This window comes from Sphaeramia orbicularis, chromosome 5 (genome assembly GCF_902148855.1).
Source record: "Sphaeramia orbicularis chromosome 5, fSphaOr1.1, whole genome shotgun sequence".
In the NCBI taxonomy this organism is placed as follows: Eukaryota; Metazoa; Chordata; class Actinopteri; order Kurtiformes; family Apogonidae; genus Sphaeramia; species Sphaeramia orbicularis.
The window spans coordinates 29043068-29066503 of NC_043961.1; the positions used below are offsets into that span (position 1 = coordinate 29043068).

Consider the following 23436-nt stretch of genomic DNA (forward strand, 5'->3'; position numbering starts at 1 on the left):
AGTGACACAAAAATAACACTGTCATTGTGCAATGACTCATGTTTGCCTGCAAAATAAATGGAAAACTCACTCCTTCAGACTAACAAACTGTGTACAGTATGCTGGTAAAACAGTATTATACTATGTAACAGTATTTTTTTAAATATATGAATGTGAGCAGTTATGGTCTTTATGATTTCATCTGTATTTCTAACTATTATAAAGCCTTCATCATGAATCCAACATGTTTCCGTGTCGGATCTGTGGTCCACATGATATCTTTGATTGATGCACATTTTAAAGTAATATTCAATAATTAATCTGATAAAACATCAATATAGAAACTTGACACTGACAAGTGAAAATATTGGACCAAGGACCAAGTATCATGCATTTGTCATTTAGTTTCCTGAAAACTTCTTTGCAAAATCGACAAATGTAACCAGTGGCAGTTAGATCTGTTGCTTTTCAGATTCACAATTTAATTTCAAGTCAGTTTCATTTTATTTCCTCGTACAACATCAGTGCTGAAGTTGCTTATCTAAACATGAATTTAAATTAACATAAATGAATTCAGCAGTAACTCCCCTGATAAACTTGGTGAACTTGTTTTGCAAGAAGAACTGGTGTCCTTCCTGGCATTCATTCTTGTGCTTGCAGTGTGACACAGTCTAACAAATGTACTAATTAATTTTTTTACACCATTACATTAGGCGTCACCTTCTTTTGGAAAGAAGACTCTTTGTAGTAATTCAATTTGATTATTTAGATTAGTCTACTTAAACTGATCCTTGGTGGTAACCAAGTTAATTTTAAAATTAAATGTAAAATGTACTTTGTAATTATCCAGTATGCTGCCTTGCTGATAGTATTTTGCTCACTTACTGATGTTTATTTGCTAACAATGACTGTAAGCTACATTTGACATAAAATAGTTAAGAGAATACAAATGAAGGAAGATTTGACTCACTTCTCTGATTAACCCTTTCATGCATGACTTATGAGAACCTTAATCATGATTTCCCCCCCTGTTTTTATTCCTCTTTAGGCATAAAAAAAAACAAACAATGTCACTGACAGCTTTTTATGAACCTATTTTTCATGGAATTGCAAAAATGTCCACTCAAATGGATACGATGCGTTTAATTTTTGAAGCCAAGAAACATGTATTTACTGATACACTGTGAAAACTATGAAATAAAAACACTTTTAATGCTGCTAATCTGATGTTTTCTCATATTTAAACACACTCTAATACTAGTTATTATTTACTTCATGGAGATAATATACAAAAAAAAAAACAAACCCTATTTTGTTAAAGAAAAAATGATAATTACAGTCTAATAACAATTGATTTACACTCAAACATGTTACTGCAGATCAGGTTCATCCAGAACAGCAAAGTTACATGATGCATAACTGTCGACTGTGTTGGCTGATATGGAACTAAAACAACAAAACTCATGAATATATAAGAGAACAGTTGTAGAATAGCTGTCCACCGTAGTGACCAGTATGCATGAAAGGGTTAAAGATCTCTGCATCCTGTGAAAATAGGGTAGTTCTTCCACGCTGGGTTGTTTAAAAATAATAATGTACAAAAAGTTATTACATAAGGAAAAAGAAACAAAGCCTTGTATTTTTCTTCAAAAGGACCCAAAATTTGCTTAGGTTTTTAAATATGATCTCGCGAGATTTCACCTCCGTTACTGCTGAGTTGTCCCCCTGAAAAATATCGTGAGACGTTTAGTGGGGGACTAGTCGGCTAAGGTAAGAAACTGACAGCAGCTTCAACTTGCTAATATACACATAGGTCTTAGACTCTACGGATGTTTTTAGTGTGTGTCGTGTGTGGCTGTGTATCCTTGTTGTTGTCCGGGCTGTGGTGGTGGTAGGATGCCCGCTGCAGGGATGAGAGTGGCTGCATGGATGAATGGGGTGTATCAGGACGGAGATACTCGCTAGCAACGGTTATGCCACACCGATTCAAAGCTACACCACACTTACTAACTGGTTTCTGCTAGGATAAAGAAACGAGAGATAGTTGTAGATGACAGTTAGGTTGCTGGCTGAAGCGAAAAAAATGTGTAGGACCGATGCTAACGGCTGGTGGCGGCCGGGGACTGTAACCTTACCTCGCGTAGCATCGTCGGCTAACGTCACCTGAGTCACCCGGAGCTGAAATAACATTATCAAACCGGCATATCACGGCCCTGCTGCCTACTGGGTCTCCATCTTAAACCACCATACTTAACCTATCACCTTCAAAAACCCGAGTATGAGAAAAAAACAAAAAAAACAACTTGTGTTCATGATGTTGTTCAGTTGTATTTTCTGGGATGCTCTTCAGCACCATGGACAGGGCTGCATCTTCATCAAATCAACTCATGTCTTTAATTTCAGAGTCACTTTTTCAAGCCTGTCTGTTATTGTCAGCCTTCACTGTTGTCATATTTTGTTGTAATATGTTTAAATCAGCATCTTCCATTGTGGGCGAGTTTTGAAAAACACCGATTATGTAAATAGGACTACCAAGTTACACTTTTTTTAGGTCAACACAACGTTTTTGAAAACCTTGAGGTGATTAACATCAGCTGAATATAAAAATAAGTGTAAAAATAAAGCTTGATGGGATGCAGCTGAAGGTTGTTGAATGCTGGAAATACTACATAAAGTTTGAATAAAATATTTACCTCTTATTAAATGGTTGGGGCAAATTATATTTATTCTATTCAGTTTTATTCAATTTATATACTACTCTAGAAGTGTAACTGGAGCTCAGTATGCAATCATTGTACCTGCTCAAAGGGGATTACTGGTCGTATAAATAGAAATAAAAAGAGGAATGTCTCTGAAAACAAATTATTCCAATTTTACGGGTGACTGTATTTTGGACTCTAAAATGTGCTTTACCTGTGTGCTTTGCTACAGTGTAATATGCAAACATTTTCAGACTGTTAATTACAGACTGATTGGCTGCAAATTCTACCCACAGACTGAGTAGCTTTGATGTTTATCGTAAAGGTTAAGAAAATAGTACAAAAAAAAAAAAAAAAGTAAAAAAAAACAGCCCAGTATATTCTCCTGTAGCTCAAATGCTGAGAGACTTTTTTCAGCAACTAAAAGCCCACAACCTAAATATACTTTACAGACTGTTGTGTAACACAAAAAAGGAGACTGAAAGCTCACACTGTTCTCATTCATTCTTGAAAAATCACAAAAAAATCTTAGAATTTTTTTTGTTGTTTTGTTTTTTGCAAGCAGCTAATGAATAGCAATCTAGTGTAGGGTTTTATTGAATGGCAAAAGTCACACAGGCCTGGTAATGTAGGACATTTTGCATGTGCTCTGAGGGCTTGGCATTGTTTCAGACTTACATTTGAAGGAGAAAAAATGAGAAAACAGCCTGAACAGATTGTGTTGCAGCCTGGAGTCATGACAGTGACATACATCTCCTTCATCCTCTCTTTGATAAAGGCTCAGGGTGATTAGTAACTCTTGCACCTTTTGGGGGGTACACATATAAAAGTGAGATGTTCTGGTTTGGTGCAATGTTTATTTTTGAGATAGGTGAGGGAAAGTGAACATGAATATCCCTTTATTGTACCTGATAACATGACAAGAGCATGAGTGGTATTATCTTTGTATTTTGCCTGGGAGCAAATTAAAATTTATATGTAATTTGTTGTTTAAAAAAAGAATTGCATTACATAATGCATTTTTAAGACAGCATAGTAAGCTGTGACAATTCTAAATAAGACACTTTGTCCATATATTTTAACTGTAAAAACAAACTGCAACAATTTAGCCTCAGTCACACTCACAACAGGTGAAATACAAGTTGATTATATTTTAATAGGTATGTGTGTTACTGCTGCTGTCAAAGACAGCAGTTTCAACTATAGGTAGACCTATTGTGGGTTTTTTTTTAGATTCAACATTGTTGGAAATGTACTATTTTACATTTCATTTTTGTATCAAAATTGAACCAAATATCGAAGTTAGACTAATAAATCCTTATTGATTAAATTTATCAATCAATCAATAATTAAATCTGGAACTTGACATAAACTAACCATCAATTATCCAGGCCATTTTAGGTATAATTTAGGTTTTTTGTTTTGTTTTGTTTTGTTTTGTTTTGTTTTGTTTTGTTTTGTTTTGTTTTGGTTTGTTTTGGTTTGGTTTGGTTTTTTTGCAGGTGTGAATTGGCAACCCTGATGTTAGCCATATCTGCGTCAAATTTTACTGATACTGGCACTATTTCCTAACTTGATTAATTGTTATATTTCTTATCTTGACATTAAATTAGCAAAGTGATTTTCTGTATACATAGCATTTGGATTGAGAAGCATCGTTGTAATTTCAAAATTATATGTAGCCTGTATTGACTAAATACATTTTCCAATAGTATTAGTAAAGTGTTTTGTAGTTTATTTTGATACATTTTATGAGTATTTGTACTTTGTAACAAGGTACCTTTTCATATAGTTGCATTAATTTGTTTTCTTTTCTTTCAGGCTCCATTATTCATCTCTGCTTGACAACTGAGACATCAAGCGTAAGGACTGTAGTCACACACTGAATCTTAAGAACCTCATTTGAATCATGGGGAACATTTTTGGAAATTTGCTGAAGAGTCTTATAGGGAAGAAGGAGATGAGGATCTTGATGGTGGGGCTCGATGCTGCTGGAAAAACGACAATCCTCTACAAGCTTAAACTGGGCGAAATTGTCACCACAATCCCGACCATCGGTGTGTGCAGTTACTGTAGATGTTGCTCAGTATGAGAAGTCGCTGAATGCTTTTGTGAAGAGGAGCAGTATTTGATTCACAGCTTGTGTAACGTAACTGTTCTTTCCAGGGTTCAACGTGGAGACGGTGGAGTACAAGAACATCAGTTTCACTGTGTGGGACGTGGGTGGGCAGGACAAGATCCGCCCCCTCTGGAGACACTACTTTCAAAACACACAGGGTGAGCTAAGCTAATCAAAGGGTAACACTGAGCTAAAAGTGAACATGTACCTCTTCTTAACAGGATCTTTTGTGAAATTGTAATTATTTCCTTACTCTGTGTCTTTTCAGGTCTAATTTTTGTGGTGGATAGTAACGACAGAGAACGTGTGAACGAAGCACGAGAGGAGCTGATGAGGATGCTGGCTGAAGATGAACTCAGAGATGCTGTGCTTCTTGTGTTTGCCAACAAACAGGCAAGTAGCTGTTACATACTTAGAGCTCAAATATTTAGAATCTCATGGAAAAGTTTCACGTTACACAGAGTAAAATATTTGAAGCCTTTTTTGTATAAATTTTGCTGACTCTGGCTTAGAACTCAAAAATCCAGTATCTCAAAATATTAGAATATTTCATGAATTGATCTGGAAAAGGATGGCATGTTGATCTTCTGGTTTAAAAATTATATTCATTTATCCACTGAATACTTGTTTGTGGTTCCTTTTGGACAAATTACTGCATCAATGTGTCATGGAGGTGATCAGCCACAGCACAGATGTTACGGTAGTGGTCTTCAGATTATCTGTATTGTTGGGTGTTGTTTCATCTTCCTCTTGACAATACTAAATAGATTCTTTATGGGGTTCAGGTCAGATGAGTTGCCAGGCCATTTAAGCACAACAACACGCTGGTCAGCAAACCATTTCTGAGTAGTTTTGACACTGGGTACATGCTAAGTCCAGCTGGAAAAGGAAATCAACATTTTCACAAACCTTTTCAGACGATACAAATATGAAGTGCTCTAAATTCTCTTCTAGACAACTGCGCTGACTTAGGACTCATACTGTATACTGTGGACAAACATCAGAAAATGACATTACACCCAAGTCATCACTCACTGAGAAGGGACAGAAATCACTGATCTCTGCCTATTATCCTCTGTATTCTCGCCTCTGACAGGATTTACCAAACGCCATGAACGCTGCTGAGATCACAGATAAGTTGGGCTTACACTCCCTGCGTCACCGCAACTGGTACATCCAGGCCACCTGCGCCACCAGCGGGGATGGCCTCTATGAGGGCCTTGATTGGCTGGCCAATCAGCTCAAGAACAAGAAATAAGAAGAGGAAAACCAGCAGCCACAACCACCCACCTTTAGCTTTGTTTTGGGAATGGGGATGCAGGTTAGGAGCAGGGCTTTTGGTTGATACTTACAAAGTAAGATTTGATGTTTTGGGGACATTTAGGGCTTTCATTTCCAGTCTGTTGAGATTCCTAGTAGTTTTGAGCGCAAGGTGAAAACAAACTCTCATGTACACCATATTTAACCACTCTCACAAACACACAAATAATACACACAAACCACAAGCAATCACAGCAGACACTTACTCTTCCATGTTTCCACATCTTGTCCTTAGGTGCAGTGTATTGTATGTTAGTCTCTAGATGCTGTACTGAGTCATGTGTGACTCCACTGGGTCGACATTGAGTCAGATATGACTTTTGTTGATGTATGTTTTTAAACTGTCAGTCGTTTGTCTTTTCTGTGGGGTAACCAAGCCATTTTTGACAACAATCACAGCTGGCGCATTCATGTCACCATAAACCTTATTTGGTTTAATGGTTAGCGCTCTTGTTTCAATTTGTGGGCAATGCTGAGGCAATTTGACACTCAGACAAAGCGTGTACATGTGTGCGAGCCAGTCATCAGTGTTAATCCTGAACAACTCTCTGATCTGGGAAATGATAACGGGACGAACATCCCCTGCCACATGTCCTCCTACTGCCTCAGTCTTTTGATATCCACGGCGTGTTTCTACTCCCCGAGTACAACCAGACACACTGAAGCCGTCCTTTTTAAATGTTTCAAAATGCACAATGGATTCTTGACTGCCTGAACTGAATGCATCCTGGTAGCGCTTATCGACCTGGTTACTTGCTTTTCCATCCGCTGACCTGCATGGATGCTGACACAGTTTGTAAATCCTCTCTAACTGCCTGACCACAGAAACTAACAGTAAGAATTTGCGTTTTTCTAACATGAACTAATGTTTTTCTGCAGTAGCTGTCGACGTATATACATAATAGTACAAATTTAGTAGATTAACTTTAATAGCCAAGTATAGTTTAACATCTTCAATGCACAGCTTGCCTGCCTTCTTGTCAATATGAGTGATCAAACTGCATCAGGTTGCTCTCGCTAATGTGTGTTTTGTCTCAGATTTGTGTATTGGGGGTTGATTATGTTGCTGTAACCCAATAAGTCTGTGTTACTGAATGTGAATATTGTTGATGAATCTTAATGGCTATAAGGATATTTATTTGACATGCATATTCCTTTATTTATGTGTTTTTGTCACTGTATTTGTTTGAAAGAAAGCAGATCAGTACGTCGGTGTTTTTGTTTGCAAAGATTCATCAGCACATCCACAACGGACGAGTCACCACATCACCACTGATACCAGCACAATCTGTCAAAGAAGTGATTTCTTTGTGCCATACAAGAGTACTATCAGTCATATAGTACAATGCAAGTAACAATATGACATAATGAACAGTATATCCACTCCAACAACGTATCCGTGCATTCATATTCAACATCTCTTGTTTGTTAAATCATGAGTTTGATGATTTGGGTTTTGTGGCCTTATATTTAGTGTTGTAAAAACGGACTTTAAATTGGTTTAAGCTGGTTTGGTTGTAGTTTTGAGTTGCATATATTTATCTATAAAGAAATAATTTACAGATTTATTTCTCTATGCCCGGAAAAGGCAGGTCTTGCACCACAGTTCAGGATACGATAATAGTTTCATCCAACAGTATGTTCTGTTTTGCCAGTGCACTTGATTCATATTTGGTGGTCAATTTTCTTTTTCTTGGGGTGTAAAGAAACGTTGATGTAGACTGTGTCTGTGAAACAATGATAATCAGTGCAAAAAAAATAAAATAAAAAAATCTGATGATTCATTCTGTACCGTTATAGTTACACAAGTAGATTTAAACTGAACAGTGAAGCTCATGTTTCAATGCTGAATGCATGGAGACATCTGTATGTGATGTAAGACGACAAAATCCTGCTGTATTACAAATAAAACCCATTTTCTGTATGACCTGTCTCGTCAAACTGAAATGTTTGTGGTGCACTTTATGTTTTCATTTTTACACTGAACTTTTTATATTCACATGTAAAAATGATGGATAACGATAGATAGAAACTACACTATTATTCTGGTTTAATGAGCTTCCACCAGCAGGGGGCAGTGTCTAGCAGCATAAGCCACTGCCAACAGTGACCCTTATGTGAAAGATTCTTGTTTTTTTTTTTAACAGACTTTTTTTTTTTTATTTGCATTACTTTTACTGGGGGTCATCTGTTTGGACTTCAGACTATCATGTTTACTCATTTCACCATGCACTGTTTGTCAACCAGTAACTTCAGTTAGGCTTTATAATTCCATTAGATATCATTTTAATGATGTAGTAGAGGCACAAAACACAAACTATGAAACACGTTTACTGGCCAATCATGTTAACCTTTTGCATATGAAGGTGCTAATTTATGATACTTTGATTAGAAATATATTGTGATATGCATGCATTCCCAAAACCTATCTGTGTATCCAGTTCACATTGGAGTTTCTCTACTGTTCATCTGCCACACAGGCGTTCACAGCAGCTGCAGATGTTACGCTCCCTTTACCCTTGAACTCCTTCTGTTCTTTGGCAGACTGTAGGGATAACAGGAAATAAAAACTTCTGGATACATTTGGAAACGTACATGTTCCTGAGAGCAGTGGTAGAAGAGTATTCAGATACTTCATTCAAGGAAACTTGCCATACCGTGTAAATACTCCCTTATAAGACAAAGTTAATTGAATTAAGTACATTTTGTGGTAATTGTTGGCAAAATGCACTCAAAGTATGAAAAGTAAAAGTAAGCTGATGTTTTTGGACTCATTTTACTGCTGTATTAATGCATATGTTGCAGTTTTATTACTGTAGATGATTAAGGTTGGGCTCATTTGACCACTTTTATGGTTAAGCAGTTTAAGTTACAGAAATGCAACAAATCCAATACGATCACCATAGTTTTTCGTTCATGAGCTCAGAAAAGCAGGTCTGTTTCCAACTCCATGTGCATTTCTAGTACATCAAAAAGGGATCATTAACTTAAGAATGTCAAGACGGTCAATCCTCCAGTTCATCACAAACATTCAACTGGAGACATATGGTTTACACTGGATAGAAACATGCAGATGAGTAAAAAGTACAATATGTGCCTCTGAGAAGTAGTGGAGAAGAAGTGTAGAGTAAAAGGGACTGGTTCAAGTCAAGTACAAGTCCATAACTTGAGTAAAAGTACTTAGTTACATCAGAGTTTCTTACTGTTCATCTGCTACACAGTTGCTTCACAGCTGCTGCAGATGTTACACTCCTTGTTTCCCTGAACTTTTATATTCTGTATCTGATTGTGAGAATAACAGGGAAGAAAAATGTCTGAGATTGACTTCCTGGTACCAGTGGTGAAAGATTAACCATCGGTTTTGTGCGCGACTCTTATCCCCTGAAATGACTCTGACAGACAGGAAAGATCAGTCTGTAGAGAACTGAAGACTGTTTAGATGAAATGAAACCTGCTCAGATTTAAGCAGAGGAGGCTGTCTTGTATGTCATTTTGATTTTCATCACTGTCACCATTGTTAGTGCATCTTGGCAGCTGTGTTTGTGCATGTATGTGCATTTGTACATGTGTGAGTGGGAGGGGGACTGGAGCTGCCGGGTGAGCCAGTTTCTACAGAGTGGTCCGTCTGGTTCACCCACTCCTCCGAGCAGACAATGTTTGCATGAAGCTTGAGTGACAACCAGGATGACAAGAGAGAACATTTTCCAACCAAACAAGATGTTACTCAAGGCTGTGGAAGAAAACATCCTGCTATATGCTGCCTTATCTGTTTTCCTTCCTAAAACTGACTGACTCACTGAATGAAACATACATTTACATTAACTGTTATGCACAATTCAAACACAGACTATTTTACTGCTGTGGCCTATTCAGCAGTAAAGTAATTCAGCAGTAAAACTATAGGGCAATAAAATGATCTTACACTTCTTTGCCACCAATAGAAGGAGTGGAGAGGTCAAAGTCCTGTTGTTAAGACTCCAGATATGAGAATATGACAGTGACACGCAATGTAGAGTGTTATTTTATGAGTTTGCAAGTGGGCACAAACGTTGTGTAAGAAAAGTTTTTGGTTAAGTAAATTTCCTATTGTTTTTGTGTTTATCAAGTCTCTCGGAGGAACATGTGAGAAGGAAAAAGGAAGTGGCTGATCTTAATGATAAGGCCATGTTGACTTTAAGGAACCATGAAAGAGAAAAGATGGCTTAGAATTTTTATTATCATCTGACCAAATGCACCTGAAGTTTCTAAAGATAAAGACCTTAACCAATTATACTGAAATAAAATATATATTGATGTTGACAGACAGCAGCATCTTCATGTCATGTTTGCATATTCATAATTTAGACGTTTACAGTGACTCATCTGGATCCCAGGTTTATGTTTCCATTAAAATGTTGGACATATCGTTCCTCATCTGTAAACACTTGTTTCATCATCTTAATTAAATTGATTCTTTTTAATTACCTTTTTCAATATATCAAACAATACAAACAAACATAGGCCCATCCAAAACTAACAACGATAACACAATCTAACATAAAGATTAAATTTACACCCATACACAACTCACATTAATACTGACATAAGGGCAAATACATAGCTCCATCAGCCTTTAATATCCCAGGGCAAAGAATCAAACCTTTTGTATAAAAGAGTGTAGAGGTTTCCAGAGATTCCACAATTGATCAAACTTAAAATTAAGTTTGTGAGTTAGCTGAGATCTGTGAAATCAACATTTTTAGCAAAAAATGAAACAATTGTTAAGATTCAAAGAATAAATAAATATTTAAAAAATCTAATAAAGAAGATTATAGGGTTAAAACAGCCTCAGAGATGTAGATTTATTTCTGTGAAAGCCCTGTTGTTGTTGTTGCAGCTCTTTTGTATCATTTTTCTTTATTTTATATTTAGGGTGATTCACTGTAACCAAACCCCTAAAATCAAAACTATATTGCAGATCACAGGTATTCCTTAAAGATGACTTAAATTCAGTCGGCCTATATTCATAGCCAAATCTCAGTTAATTATTGATGAATAAATCTAATCAGTTAAGAGAATACACATTTCATGATAGATAGTGAACAGACTGAGGTTTTTAGTCCCATGAAGGACCAAGTGATATAAAAATAGCAATATTTGCACATATTTATTTATTTATTTTATATACTTTTTTTACAGTCATTTTTTACAGTATGTTGGTCATTTGAGTCCTCTTAATGATTGATTATTCATTTAGATTTGTTTCTCTTTATGTCTTGATTGAGCCCTTTTATTATTTGTTTACTACACTCTAATAGTTTTCTTTCTTTCTTTTTTTTTTGCATGTTGCATGGTTGTTAAAGTGGATGTCACCAGCTTATTGCAAAATTAACTTGTGTGTACAAATGAAATAACATGACTTCACTTGACTTGATCCTTCAGTTCTGTTCTGACTAAAAATCTTATTTCAACCATTAAACAAAACAAGAAAAGAAAAAAAACCTCACAGTACAGTGGAAATGTTTAGGCAGCATTTAGCTTTGTTGTTTTTGTAGGGTTGTAATGGGAGCTTGTCTTTATTTCTAACAAGAAACATGCAGGACATATATGCACAGTATTGTAACACAACACAACAATGAATCATACCAGGATGTTTTGTCAAATAATATTGTGTTAAATCACACACTTTCAGGAAGTTCCAGAAGCTTTCATGGTCTTTTTTTTCTCTGTCCAGATGATCCCATACAGTTTCCACAATATATTTTTTCTGAAATGCATTTTTGTTTTTAATACAGTGCACATAATTGCATGTTCCAGTTGCACATATATTACTACAAAGGCTGAGAAATGCATATGTGTGGTCATGCAGACTGAGTTGTTTCAACACTGTGCACACTGTCCAGCAAATTTCTTTTTAGAAATAAAGACACTTGTACATATAAACCAGGGGTGTCAGACATGTAGCCCGGGGGCCAAAACCGGCCCGCCAAAGGGTCCAATCCAGCCCGCAGGATGAACAAAAATTACACTGAAGATATTAACAATCAAGGATGTCAAAATAATTTTAGTTCAATTCCATCTAAAGTGGGTCAGACCAGTAAAATACTATCATAATAAACTATAAATAACAAAAAACACCAATTTTTCTCTTTGTTTTAGTGTAACAAAAAAGGAAAACTACAAAAAATGTTAACATTTACAGACAAGCCTTTCATAAAAAATGTGGAAAAAACCTGAACAAATATGAACAACCTGAAATGTCTTAAGAGATTTAAGAGTAATTTTACCAGTATTCTGTCTGTTATTAAATATTTTGTGTATTTGTAGATCCACTGTGATGTGTAAGCTATAATGTATATGTGGAAAATATGAACTGAGGCAGAATATTGTTAAAATTAATCTTATTTTCAGTTTGTTCATGTTATTCACATCTTTTGGAAGGATAGTTTGTAGATGTAAACCTTTTCATAATGTAAATTTACTTTTTTCACTCTAAAACAGAGAATAGTTTGGAGTTGACATTATTTCTATATTATTATGTTATTATTTTACTGGTTTGGCCCACTTCAGGTCAAATTTAGCTGAATGTGGCCCCTGAACTAACATGAGTTTGACACCCCTGATTTAAACCATGCAAAAAAAAAAAAAAAAAAAAGCTACAGACTGCTGATGACATTTGTTTGTACAGTACTGTAAGTCTATCTTTCAGTGTGTTTTGACAGTTGATGTTACAGTCCTTGTCATTGTTTATTCTAATGTTGATTTGAGGCTAATTATTCTGGATATACTGACATCTGCGTATGTAAAGGTTATACATTTACATATTGGCATAAAATCAGTGGTAGAAGCTGTATTCATGTCTATTTATTGGGTTAAAGTAACCTACCACTGTGTGAAAGTGCTGTTGGTTTTGTAGAATTGCGCATCAGGTCCCACCCAGACAAATCAGTGCCACAGAGAGGCGCACAGCTCTGCTCCAATCACAGAGGAGCAGTGATTCACCGCTCAGTCACACCGGAGCGACAGGTCCTGAACTCAGCTCAGTCAAATCTCAAACACAGAAACGCACAAACAAGTTTTCACCACACGACGAAACCCACTCCTTCACCTGATCAGAGGAGAAGAACCAAGGGAATAAAAAAGAAACAGGCTGGATCAGGCTTTATCCAACCACATGGACTCGGGAATTATTTCGGATGTGAAAAGGACGCATTATTAGGATTATTTCTAGGATGGTAAATCTGTTTTAAAATTTGCCCGGTTTGGATATTTGGGTATTTGGATGAGGATGACCGCCCCCATGAGGAAGGTGCAGGTGCTCTGGTGCGTCCTAGTGCTGCCGTGTGCGCTCCATCTCTGCAGCGCTCAGACTCAAGCAGGTGGGTTCTGAAACACACACACACACACACACACACACACACACACACACACACACACACACACAGAATAAACAACTTTTCCTGTGATCACTTTTTGACACCCATGACACTTTGTATATCCACCCATGTACCTCTGACAAATCCCTCTAAACACCTGGATAAAACCACTCACTGCAGGAGGAGCTCTGATGTATGGAAACACCTGTCCGCACAACACCACTACCACGCACGCGCACGCACGCACACGCACAGAACCTGTTTCGCAAACGTGAAACTTGTTTGCTGTGAGTCAACTGCACCTCTCCCACGGCTGTGTGCTTTATCAAGTTTATCTCAATTGTCTGCCTTTTTCAGGGTTTTGTCGTTGTAACTCACCTTTTGACAGACAGCCACAGCCAAAAAAAAAAAAAAAAAAAAAAAATTCAAATTGAAAAGCCAATAATATACATTACATTTATACATTTATACATTTGGCAGACACTTTTTTCCAAAGCGACTTACAGGGGAAAAGCAATCAAATCAATCAATCAAATTTTATTTATATAGCATCAGATCACAACAAAAGTTATCTCATGACAATTTATGTGCCATTCATATGCCATGTGATAATTTATTTTGAAGCCCAAATATACTCAAATGGTCAGATTATCGTATAATGCATGATATTACGTGTACTGTAGATGTATTCATATTTAAGAATCATTACAATGTGTCCATATTTGTGTGGTTTAATTGTCATTATCTAACATATAACTGTTTGAATATATCTCATAACTTACACTTTTTGTCCATCAAAACTTCATAAATGACACTGAAGTGTTGACAGAAACATTTGAGTCAAGTACAAAGTTGCAGACTAAATGTATACATCAACATTTCCTATTTTACATAATGGAAAGAATGAGGTGTTGTGATTTAAATTCCTACGTGAACTTTGACCCTGTTGCCGTCACCTGGCTGTAGGTGAACCAGGTCGCACTCTGAGTTGGAGAAAAACAATGTCAGCATGAGGTCATTGATTCCAAACAGGTGATACTCAGGTGACAGAGCCTCTGGCACCCGAACTCAACACCAAAACAACAAAAACAGTAACCACACAAGAGATAGAGAGGGGCATTAGGATGCTTCTACCACAGAAAGAGTCTGATGAACTGAATGTGTGCTTCAGTTTTGCAAAAGATGCAGAAATTGCATATATTGCATTGTTTTACATTAAATACTTGCCTTGATTGGAAACAGCATGATTCAACTGTTTTTTCAGATACTTTTTAAAAATCAAATGCCTTTTGCAGTAAACTGCTTTATTTTGTTTGTTTTTAAGTAAAGGTGTGAAACTCTTGACACCCATAGTGAACAAAAATGCATTGCTGGGTCTCAAGAGATTAAGGAATATGAGCCCTGATGCACAAATAAAGCGTCATGTGCACATTTGTAAATGATGTAATGCAAATGATGGCGGTCAAGTGTTTTTGCAGGATTTTTTACAGCAAACACTTGGGGAAGTTTGTTGTGCAGGATTAATTTTATAACCAATACAGAAAAGAGGCACAGGTATCACACATTTATGGAAGATTTGTTTTCTTATTTGTCATTGCATTTGAGTAGGTTATTCTTAACTTTTAAGAAAACAACAGTAGGTGGCATGTTGTTAAATTGTGCTCTTGCAGGTGTGACGTTCCAAATTACTGCTGCATGAAAAGAAAATATGTAGTCACTCCCATCAAAACTATGGAGTTAACTAAGCAGCTCTCTGTCTTTGAGTCTGCTCTTTATTAGTCCTGTGTCATGGGGACTCAAAAATATACATTTATCTGTGGACAGTGAATGCACCACGAAATGAAATCGGTCATGCACTCAGGTGTCTGTCTTTGTGTTTGTGCATGTGTACGTGCTCACTTGTGAGGTATGCAGTAATCTCTTGCCATCCAGTGCCAAGTTTCTGTTTACCTCTGCCATCATCTCAACCGCTTTATTAAGCTTGTTTATCTCCTCCTCCCTCTATTCTTTCCCTTCTGCCTCTTTTTGAGTATTGAAACCCTGGTAACAGCTGAATGAAAATAACAGCTAAACCCGATCCTCATTTACTTTCACCGTGTCATGTTTTCATCATGTGTTGGGTTACACTTCAGCACAGAGGACAATGACACCATTTTTCTGTGAGTTCCTGTCCTGTTTGTGATAGTTGGTGATGAAATAAGTAGGAAGGCCGACATACAGAATAAGAAGATGCACAGAGAGTAAAGTGTCAGTGCAGACACACAGAGTCTCGTCTGCAAATCTGGATGCACTGACACTTGTTTTGCAGTCTTTCAAAATAGGTCCATTGTGTGTATGTGCACTGACTCTAAACCCTCCACCCCATTCTTTTTTCCTCCATCATCCATCTGCCAACACTGAAAGTCCTCCTTTGACAGAGAAAACCCACTCAGCCTGTTGAGATTTTCGCCTTCCACAGCTGCACCTTGTGCATTGTCTGTATGGTTCACATACCATTTTCTCACTCAGTGAACTGTCGATGTACAGCATTACTGGTTTTCCTACTGGATGGATTCTCTTCATACTGTATAGCATGTGGAACATTCTTGAACGTATGTGGGCAGGTGTTCAAGTTATTTCCCAACAGGCAATTCAAAACGACCAGAGTCAACAGCACGAGTCATCCACTGATAGCACTGAGCTGCTCTCATAGCTTAACTAAGGTGGGGTAGATAAAGAGCGTCACCTTTTAACAGACATCATTTTAATTTAATGCCCTTCAGTGAGCAACGTTTGATTGAAGGTGCACTGTGTAAGATTTAGGTGCATCTGTTTGCAGAAACTGGATATAATATTCATTGTTGTTCTTTATTAGTGTACAATCACTTGCAAATCAGAGACTTTGTGAGGTTTTTACTGGAGAGTGGAGCATTTATATGGACAGTAGGTCTTCTTCATCCATATCGCACTGCGACAGTATAAGGGAATAAGCTGTTTACACACAATTTATCACAGCGTAATGATTATGCAACTGCATTATTGAAAAGGCTGCATAATTTAGGATTGATTTAGAATGATCTAATTGCAAAAATGCAAAATATATTATGTAGGTTTGAGATTCAGTAGATTCAAACTCCAATCACAATCATAATATTGATTGCAATATGAGTTTTTCACCTAATTGTGTGGCCATAAATCAAACCAAACACCAGCCATAATCAGGGCCCTTTGCATTGTTAGTGTTTTTAGCTGCCACCATAGGTTTTCCTCCATTGTAATATTTGCAACCTTAATACTAGATTCCATTAAATCCTGCATCTTTGAAATGTTTTAGTGTCATAGTCGTCTCCCCTGTAATAAAACATTTTTTAGAAATCCTCCCTATTTTATTTCTTTAAACTAATCACAACTATACTCGGTAGCGCTAAACAAACAATGCTGGATCTTTGCCTTAGCAAAAAGTCTTGGGGAAACTTTTTTTGGTGCAACATTTGCATGTAGAGAAGCAAGCCCTGTCATTAAAATAATTAAAATCCCTGCAAAACCAATGTTTTGCATTATTTCACAAAATAAATCCTTAGAGTTTAATGATAAGATAAGATATGATTCTATTGATCCCATCATGGGGAAACTGCTCACAACAACAAAATACAGAAAACAAAGTGCAGAAGATGGGCAGAAAATTCAAGAGTGAAACAAGAAATATATAAGAGCATCTGTTATTTGCATCACTGTATGTATGACTAGGGGCAAATGGAATCTAAAGTTGCAGGCATTAGTATTAATTTTCATTCTCATACCCAGCATATATCAAATCAGTTATGTTTACTGTTATGTATGCTAATAAACACATGCATGGAAATGGGCTTTAGTAACATAGAAGGTAACATTAAAGCAGAACTACTTAGTGCCCTTTGTTCATGTTAGAGGTCAAGCAAAAAAAAAACAAAAAAACAACAGGATTAAATCAAAGTAGCACAAGTTGAGACATTTTAAGTTCAGTCTCTTGTATCTTTACACTTCATACTTTACTAAGTGACAATTTGACAGATCTGAAAGACATAGAGGCTGGTATTGTGTGAGTTTGTAATGATCAGTGTTTAGCCAATGCTCATTTTGTCCGTGATCAAAGTTCACTTTTATTATATATTCAGATAAATTTGACATACTTGATCTGGACAAACCCATGTAAGATAGAGCAAACAAGGGTCCAAAAAGGTGTATGCTTCAAATTCAATAGGCAGCCGAACTAGAACAACAGAACATGAAGATATAGCCACACAAATCTGAGGATGAATCCTGCACTTATTTCCCTGAACGCAACTCTGTAGCCTGTTCTTTTTCACTGACACTATATGTAACTGACTACAGAAAAACATCTGCAGTGCAGTGCTCAGAAGTTCACGTTTCTTCAAGGAAGAAGAACTGTCTGTACAGCCATGTGGGTTATAGCTGTTTTTTAGAATCTCATCATGAAATGGCTATTTTAGAGTCTTATCATGAAATGGCTGTCTGTATAAAGATTTATAATGTTTTGTCAGAATATACTGTACCTTTGCAACTTTGTAGTTTTCCAGCTCATGCCTGGATTTTTCATCATTACTGTTTTTTACCCACATGAGAACTTATGGTTATTCTGATATTCCTGACAGTTACCAAAAAAGCACATGCAAAGGACAAGAAGGTCATTTAAAGTATCCATCAGCTTTATTTCTTCCCAGAAACAGTGTCCCAGTCACTTTTGTTAAGTTGTTGCTATTCTGAGTAAGACATTATTTCTGGAAATGAAACCTTGAGCAGCATAAACAAAATTCCATTCACCTCTGTTGTCCAGGAGTGGTGGAGCAACTTCCAGAGCTGTAATTATCTTCAAGTCTTTTCAAATAAAGCAAGACCTTTATTTAAACTTTTTAATTATTAAACAGGATTACATCACATTCTTAATGAATTAGGTGAAGTGACGCTTTAAAAACACTTGTTACAGAGTCACTTATTGTAAACCCAGAGTTCTTGTCTCTTATCAACTTTATGGACATAACACACACACACCTACACATGCGCGCGCGCACACACACACACACACACACACACACGCATGCACACACTGGGGTTAATAATCAAGAGGTTAATAATCATTAGCCTTTGTGCCCTTGTTGATCCTGTTTTACTGAACTCTGTTTTGACTCAGATGTCAGAAATGTGTTTGTGAGTTTGTGTCTCACATTCTTTTTGTTTGTGACCTGTGTCAGTAGTTTAACACAAAGGCGTCACTACACATATCTTCAAAACAATCTGAGAGAAGTAGGTTATGAAGGTATTTTATCACGCATGGTGAAAAAACAAGGCTTAATTAGACATGTGGTTTTCTTTCTTTTGTTTTTTAGATTCTTTTGGCTAATATTTAGTTGCGTTAAATGGCAACATGCTGGTTTTAGTTTATTTGCTGCGATGTGAGGCTTGAACAACATAACATACTTAATAAGACAGTTGAATTCACTGACTTTTAATTAGAAAGGTCTGTACAAAACTTTCTGATGCTGCTAAAACATACAATGTATTTCACTACCACGAAGTCATATGTGTTGATTATTATTACACTACGCACTACACACACACACTGGAAATAATTATTAGACCACTATAATAAAGTAGTGAAAAATCAACATTTGTCATACATGTGACATGCAATGTTGTCAGTATTTTCATATAGAAGTCAAAAATCTGGTCAAACACATGAAATAATAATGACAACTGAATTTTCATTACAGAACCTGATGTCGTGAAATATTTTCTGTACACATTTAAAAAAGAAGCAGAATAATTGCAATTTTCACAGTAACAAATAGCATATATTGTATTGATATGAGGTTGTAAGACAATCTAGAAAAGTGACAATATTGAATTTCTACAGAAAAGCACAAGTGGTTTAATTATTGCTGTCACATATTTCTTTTTTTTTTTCAGCATAAGAGAGTCTAATTTTTACCAAAACACAAAAAACAAATACTTTGCTGATTAAAATATTCTGTTAGACTCTTATATACATTATCGAAGACCACATTCAGTTTAACAAATATATGCTAAATGTCACTGGGTAAAACATTCTTCAATAGGATTAAGAAGGAAATGCAAATACCTAAAAAACATGACCTGAATTCCTGGAAGAACCTTGTGTGATGTGTTTATGTGTGTGACTGTTTCCTTGACGGCATTTCGATTAACAGCCATGATCGAACGTTCTTCCTCAGTTTTCTTTCTTCCTTTTCTGCTCTTTCTCTCGTGTGCGACATTTGACTGGCAAAGCAGCCCTTTATGACGCTGAATGGCTGAACTCCCACAAACCATAAACAAGGCCTTGTATGTTTGTCTCAGAGAAGGACTGTATACAGTCCTCAGCTTTTTTCACTCTGTTACAGTGCTTTCATTGATATTGCGCCAGCACAACACAGTGGTTTGTAGTAAAAGGAATAAACAGTCTTTATAAGCTCTGACGTCGGCGTCTCATTAATAATTTCATAGAATTTCTATAGCGTTGTTTTGACGTATTACTTTATACTCCCTTCTTCTATGGAGTAATGATTGCACATAGATAGTATTAAACCAATAACAATAATGATATGTAAAACTGCACATCTGATAAGGCAACAGATCATATAAAAAAGGCAAAACTATTCATTAGTGTTCCTCTCTTTGTTTTCTGATGGAGGATGTAATATAGAGTATTTCATGATATATCTGACATTATTCAAGACCCATCATTTCCTATATTTCATAGGCTCTTTAAATTTCAGCCAACAGTACACAAAATCCAATAATAACTGTATAATGGGGACTATTTGCCACCGTGGATTAATACATATTTGCTGAACAGATCACCAACAGCTGTATCGTGTTTGTGTAAATCAAAATCGAATCACATTTATTTATGTAGCAACACATCATAACAAAAGTTATTTCATGATACCTTACATTTAGAGCTGGTCTAAATCAGACTCTTGAGCCAGTTTACTGAAACCCAACAGAATCCTCCAGAAGCAAACACTTGGTGACAGTGGTAAGGAAAAATTTCCTTTTAACACGCAGAAACCTAGAGCAGACCCCAGCTCTTGGAGGATGGTCATCTGCTTGGACTAGTTGGGGTTGAATATAGTACAACAGTGTGGCTCAGTCTTACATCATAGATTAACTGTATAAGTCATAATTTTATTTTCCTATTGACAATTAGAAATAATGCAACATTTAAACAATGCTGACATTTAACAGAGCCCTTTTCTTTGCCGTACAGTATGTCAAGGTACCCAGAATGCCCTGAGTACAACAGGGAATTCAGAGATCCAGTACAACATGATGAAGGACATGTACACGGGATGCGAGATCGTCATGGGCAACCTGGAGATCACCATGATGGAGCACAACAGAGACTTCTCCTTCCTGCAGGTGAGACTTTCCACACATAGAGGTAATAGTACTGTACATCCCTAATACAGAGTAGAGTACTGATTTCACATATCTGCAGTGTTAAAGTATCATACTAAGTTTATCAAGTGCAGCATCAATAAAGGTATGCACAACTATCGCACACAAGTCATAACATAGAAATTCCAACTGGGTGACTATAATGTTGACCTGTCACTCACTGTATACAATATAAGGTACATCATGTTTCTGACAGATCATCATCACAACAACAAGTCAACAGATACATCAAAACCAATGAGTGTATTGGGAAGTAAATTGTCTAATTCCTGGCTTTCACAAACTTATAATCGGGATCCCAAATGGTTCGCAGAGAAAATAAACTAATAATTACATGAGGTGTGAAGTGTCTGTTGGTGTGTTTACCATACTTATCAGTGTTAGAAGTGATTGTTATCTTCCTATCTGTGGGTGACATTCAAGCATTCCAGTGAAGTGCAATATACAGGGTGGGGAAGCAAAATTTACAATGAACATGTAGTTGTTTTTTCTCAGCAGGCACTACGTCCATTGTTTTGAAACCAAACATATATTGATGTCATAATCATACCTAACACTATTATCCATACCTTTTCAGAAACTTTTGCCCATATGAGTAATCAGGAAAGCAAACGTCAAAGAGTGTGTGATTTGCTGAATGCACTCGTCACACCAAAGGAGATTTCAAAAATAGTTGGAGTGTCCATAAAGACTGTTTATAATGTAAAGAAGAGAATGACTATGAGCAAAACTATTACGAGAAAGTCTGGAAGATACTATTAAAGACGAATGGGAGAAGTTGTCACCCGAATATTTGAGGAACACTTGCGCAAGTTTCAGGAAGCGTGTGAAGGCAGTTATTGAGAAAGAAGGAGGACACATAGAATAAAAACATTTTCTATTATGTAAATTTTCTTGTGGCAAATAAATTGTCATGACTTTCAATAAACTAATTGGTCATACACTGTCTTTCAATCCCTGCCTCAAAATATTGTAAATTTTGCTTCCCCACCCTGTATATAGACAATATAACACTTCATTATTAATTTTCCAATACTGTTTAATCCTCTGGAGGGCCGCAGTGGAGCTTGAGCCAATTTACATCCTGGACATATCACCAATCCATCACAGAGCTGACATAGAGAGACAAAAAACCATCAGTTCCCACATAAACACCTATATAAAGTTTAGAGTGGATGTTTTGGACTGTGGGAGGAAGATGGGATGCTCAGAGAAAACCCACACAAACTCCATTTAGGAACTGATAGTGCCAGCCACTGCAACACTTAGCAACCAACATGAGCTCATGACATATGTTTTTGTAAATCTGGGTCCTGAGGAGATAGAAAATGCTTTAATATTTATAATTTTTTGGGTCAGAAAAGGCTTGTTTAGACTGATCATAATAGAATAAAATCGGGTTTATTGTCATCAGCCCAGTATATAAAAAAGAAGAGATTAAAACAGTTAAGAGTATACAAATGTAACTAAAAGGGAACTAAGAATAATTTCACATCCAGATAAATACATTAAGAACATAGCAGCGTGAGCGCCAACTAATACTAAGATTCAGAAATTGGTCAAAATTGATCAAATTATTATCTAGCAACACTGACTGTAGTACACTGCAAAAATAAGCCTTATTAGAACAAAGCCTAATAACCCTAATTTACACTAAATTGTCTTGTATTAAGTAAAGAAAAGTATGCCAGGAGCTTCTTTTACCATTTCTTTAAAGGAAAAAAATAAGACTGACAACCCAGAATTGATACATCTTCACTTCTTTTTTTACAGTATGTGGTCTGAGAAGAGCTAGAGATTGATATTGATCAGCTATTTTAAGACTCACTGAAAAGTAAAAACACGTTCTTGTCACGTCTGCAGATATTTGTCTCTGGCAAAAATTGAGGAACTGATTCAACTACTCGAGGAAAACTGCAGAAGAACAAGCTATGAATAATAAGTAAAAAGCATTTCCATATTTCTACCAGATGTTTCTTTGCAGAGCTACTGAGCCTTATATCATACATGGTCTTAGTTCTGCAGGTCTCAGACTTCTCATTAAATAAGTGATACTCTTTCTCTATGATATTGTTCGGTCTTTTTAAGCCTCAGTGAAAAACAATGACACATTTTTGTCACCGTCTGCCGTGGATGATTCTCCGTCTGAAAAGTACAATGAGCTTATTCATGTTTTCCTCTGAATTCTCTTGTTAATTAATCACCACTTTACTCCCATAGTGACTAAGAACACAAGCAAAACACACCTCTGCTCTGACTCTGTGACTTTGATAATAAGTATAATGATTGAGAAACGTAGGTGAAAATCAGCAAGACTTATTTTCTAAACCAGGGGTGTCAAACATAGGCCAAAACCGGCCTGCCATAGGGTCCAATCCAGCCTGGGGGATGAATTCGTGAAATGGAGAAATTACACTGAGATATTTACAATCAAGGGTGTCAAAATCATTTTAGGTTAGGGGCCACAAACAGCCCTGTTCAATCTGAAGTGGGTTGGCACAGTAACATA

At 36.5% G+C, this 23436-nt stretch overlaps 2 protein-coding genes across 4 annotated transcripts in view; both read left to right on the top strand.

The window, feature by feature from the left end:
• Positions 1–1680: 1680 nt before the first annotated feature.
• On the top strand, positions 1681–8044 carry arf3b (ADP-ribosylation factor 3b). Of its 2 annotated transcripts, XM_030134029.1 has the most exons (5): positions 1681–1749; positions 4500–4735; positions 4845–4955; positions 5066–5190; positions 5894–6055. In XM_030134029.1, the coding sequence occupies exons 2-5, from the start codon at positions 4588–4590 to the stop codon at positions 6053–6055; spliced, it is 546 nt and encodes a 181-aa protein (XP_029989889.1). In that variant the 5' UTR covers positions 1681–1749; positions 4500–4587. The 2 variants fall into 2 exon arrangements, with proteins under 2 accessions (XP_029989889.1, XP_029989890.1); XM_030134030.1 differs by lacking the exon at positions 1681–1749 and having other exon boundaries at positions 4588–4735; positions 5894–8044.
• Positions 8045–13077: 5033 nt separating this feature from the next.
• erbb3a (erb-b2 receptor tyrosine kinase 3a) overlaps positions 13078–23436 on the top strand; it is a 31957-nt gene continuing 21598 nt past the window's right edge. For both annotated transcript variants that reach the window (XM_030133957.1, XM_030133958.1), the window contains exons 1-2: positions 13078–13475; positions 20737–20888. In XM_030133957.1, the coding sequence (XP_029989817.1) occupies positions 13379–13475; positions 20737–20888 (249 nt within the window). In that variant the 5' untranslated portion in view covers positions 13078–13378. The remainder of the gene's footprint in view (positions 13476–20736; positions 20889–23436) is intronic.

Coding starts and splice junctions, on each gene's coding strand:
- arf3b (XM_030134029.1), top strand. CDS start 4,588: ATGGGGAACATTTTTGGAAATTTGCTGAAGAGTCTTATAGGGAAGAAG. Junction 4,956..5,065: donor CTACTTTCAAAACACACAGG/GTGAGCTAAGCT, acceptor GTGTCTTTTCAG/GTCTAATTTTTGTGGTGGAT. Junction 5,191..5,893: donor TTGTGTTTGCCAACAAACAG/GCAAGTAGCTGT, acceptor CGCCTCTGACAG/GATTTACCAAACGCCATGAA.